The sequence below is a fragment of the Aplidium turbinatum genome, chromosome 4 (genome assembly GCF_918807975.1).
Source record: "Aplidium turbinatum chromosome 4, kaAplTurb1.1, whole genome shotgun sequence".
Taxonomy (NCBI): domain Eukaryota; kingdom Metazoa; phylum Chordata; class Ascidiacea; order Aplousobranchia; family Polyclinidae; genus Aplidium; species Aplidium turbinatum.
In genome coordinates, this window is record NC_137475.1 from 34,780,835 (window position 1) to 34,783,627 (window position 2,793).

The 2,793-nt window shown below is 42.6% G+C and overlaps 1 protein-coding gene across 1 annotated transcript; it reads left to right on the top strand.

Moving 5' to 3' along the window:
- The first annotated feature begins 1,586 nt into the window (after nt 1-1,586).
- Nucleotides 1,587-2,147, top strand: LOC145769100 (protein FAM200C-like). Its single transcript, XM_082580694.1, has one exon. The coding sequence runs from the start codon at nt 1,587-1,589 to the stop codon at nt 2,145-2,147; it is 561 nt and encodes a 186-aa protein (XP_082436820.1).
- The last annotated feature ends 646 nt before the right edge of the window (nt 2,148-2,793 follow it).

Below are 2,793 nucleotides of genomic sequence, written 5' to 3' on the forward strand. Positions count from 1 at the left end.
GGGAAGCTCAGGATGATCAGGGAGCACATCATCAAAGAACAGCATATGGGGGGTCGCCAGACAAAAATCAACAGCTTCTTTGCCCCTAGCCGCTCTGTTCAGCATGGTGCTCCAGCCAACCCATCTGTGTCGTCTCCATTTCTCTTACGCATCCCACCTGCCCCTGAAAATCTGAACAATGATGCCCCATGCTGCAGTCATCGTCCCGCCATCCCTGAGGTTGATGTTCAGGAGGATGGACATGATGAGTTGATGATCATCTCTGACTCAGATTAATCTACATTTAAGTTGTGTACTGTAAATGTACTTGTGTACTGTAGTCGCGCAGGCTATACAAAATACCAACAAGGAACGCATTTCACGTGTCTTTAAACTGCTACTGTGTTGTACTGTACAGTATTTGGTTTATTAAGCGTGAGCATCTGCGCAGTATAAACATGTTTGGTACGCGTAATACATCTCTCCATCAAAGTACTGTAGTGTTTTATCGTAGGCGTGTTTTCCAAGCAAAAGCTAGAATTTGCGGTGACAGATGGTCTACGCTATAGCAGAGTACTTGACTGTACACTGTACAGTAGTGGGAGTACGGTATTTTCGATTAACGGACTTTTTCCAGCAACGGACTGCTGCTGGTCCGCATTTGTCCGTTAAATCGAGGGTTGACTGTATCTCATTTTGTCAAGGACGTCACAACGTTCGTGTTTTCTCACTTCAACGTTTTTCTAGACCTTGGTTGGAGGGTTTGTTTGAATCTTTATTCTCGGACTGACAAAACCTCCGATAAGTTTGGTCACAGCGGAAAACCGTAATATCTCCGTGGAAAAGTTGTAAGATAAAATTCCCAAATCCTTCGTCTGTATGCGATGACACCGAACGAAACACTCTTCTAAAAAAGTCTTTTCACGAATTGTATTTCAAGAAAACAGGACAGCTACACGGGATATTACAAAAGGGATAGCGCAACTCGGTACATACCGGTACTAAAGAAAAATTTGTCACCACAAGACAGATTTCTGGATAAAGAACGGAAATTTCGTCCAGTTAGTACGCACAAAGCAGAACTGTTTAATACCTGACCAACCTTTTCAACCGACAATCTACAAATGACGAAACTAATTGCCATATTTCAAACGCACATAACTTGCATCAATGACGTAACAGTCAATCTGTTTGTTAAGTAATTTCACACCAGGTAAATCTGGCTGATGCAACAGCTCATAAATCAAGATGATGCAATAGTTTATAATTCGGGGTGATGCAATAGTTCATAATTCGGAATGATGCAAGACCTTATCGTTTACAGCAGTGTTCTTCAACGGGGGCGATATCGCCCCCCTGGGGGCGATTTTGGCCATTGCGGGGGCGATTTGTACAATTTTTGAAGTTGGGGGGCGATTTTACTGTTTAGGGGGGCGATTGGTAAGGCCGAGTGCAATTATCGATCAAGATCGTTCTGGATCCTTAAACTACTTTTTGGTTTGTTCAGTTATTTAGCAGATTTTTATGAGAAAATTAACAGCGCAATCAACAAACTCCAAGGTAGAAATGCGACGTTGGTTCAATGCAAAACAATAATACGTGGCCTAATGAGCAAGCTGGAGCTTTACCAACAAACCCTGAACAGAAGAGAATTCCATCACTTTCCTCGACTGTCAAAAGTATTGGTTGATGTCACAGACAATCATTTGCTCATTTACATTGAACACCTGAAAGCTGTTCAAAAAGACATGTACGCTCGATTTAAAGATCTGCTTGATCTTGAAGTTTTTCCATGGCTGGTAGAATCATTTACTGCAAACATCTCAGTCAACGAATGTGATTCTGCCATGCAGGAACTACTTATCGACTTGCAAAGTGACGAAAAAGCTCGAGCAATTTTTTTCGCACATGGATGGGCAGATTTCTGGATCAAGTGCAATGATCGATTTCCGGAACTATGGGCAAAAGTGAAGTTGTATTTATTGGCTTTTCCTTCGACATACATTGTTGAACAAGGTTTTAGTGAAGTATTGCACATGAGAAATAAATACCGAAACCAACTTGACACGAACAAGACTGGAGGAAATGCAATTCGACTTAAGCTGACTGGCTTGCACCCAGCTATTGCTAGTCTTGCAAATAAGCACCAGGCGCAAGGGTCGCATTAATTAGCTTCCACGAGCTGTTGTATTTCAATAAAATGTGCTTGCTTTTGCTTATTTATATTGTTGGGATATTTGAAGTTTTGTATGTAAATTTTTAGCGACATGAACTTTTGTACAACGGCAATCGTTTCGCAGTCCTCGAACTTAACTTTTCCACCCGGCAACCAGTATGGCCGAACGGCAAGCGATTCCGGCGGCCAGCAACAAAAACGTCTATGATTGATGTAAGTTTTCTGCTTCAGCGCTTCGTGTTAACGAGCCCAATCTCCGATGGTAATAAGAAGAAAACGAGTTTTGCTTTCTCAATACGCATACAAAGCCCTCGATAGTTACTTGTATCCTTCTCGAGTTACCTGCGGCCGAGCAGAGCTTACTTTCGGTGGCCGTTTCTGAACCCTTCGGCGGCCACGGCCGCCGTTAATTTCGAGGCCTCGTTTGAGGGGGCGATTTGGACCCGCACTTTCAACAAAGGGGCGATTTTGTAAAAAAGGTTGAAGACCACTGGTTTACAGAAATATTCTGTGACGTAAGACCGTAAGACGGCAGGTTAATTAATACTTATGACTTTAACGGTTGAACGGTTTTATGTGACGTTTGATCTGGGGAACGATTGTCTGTAACAAAGTTATTCCAGGCAATTTGGCCGAGT

What these genes read in the sequence shown, in the direction of transcription:
- LOC145769100 (XM_082580694.1), top strand. Translation starts at nt 1,587, where the DNA reads ATGAGCAAGCTGGAGCTTTACCAACAAACCCTGAACAGAAGAGAATTC.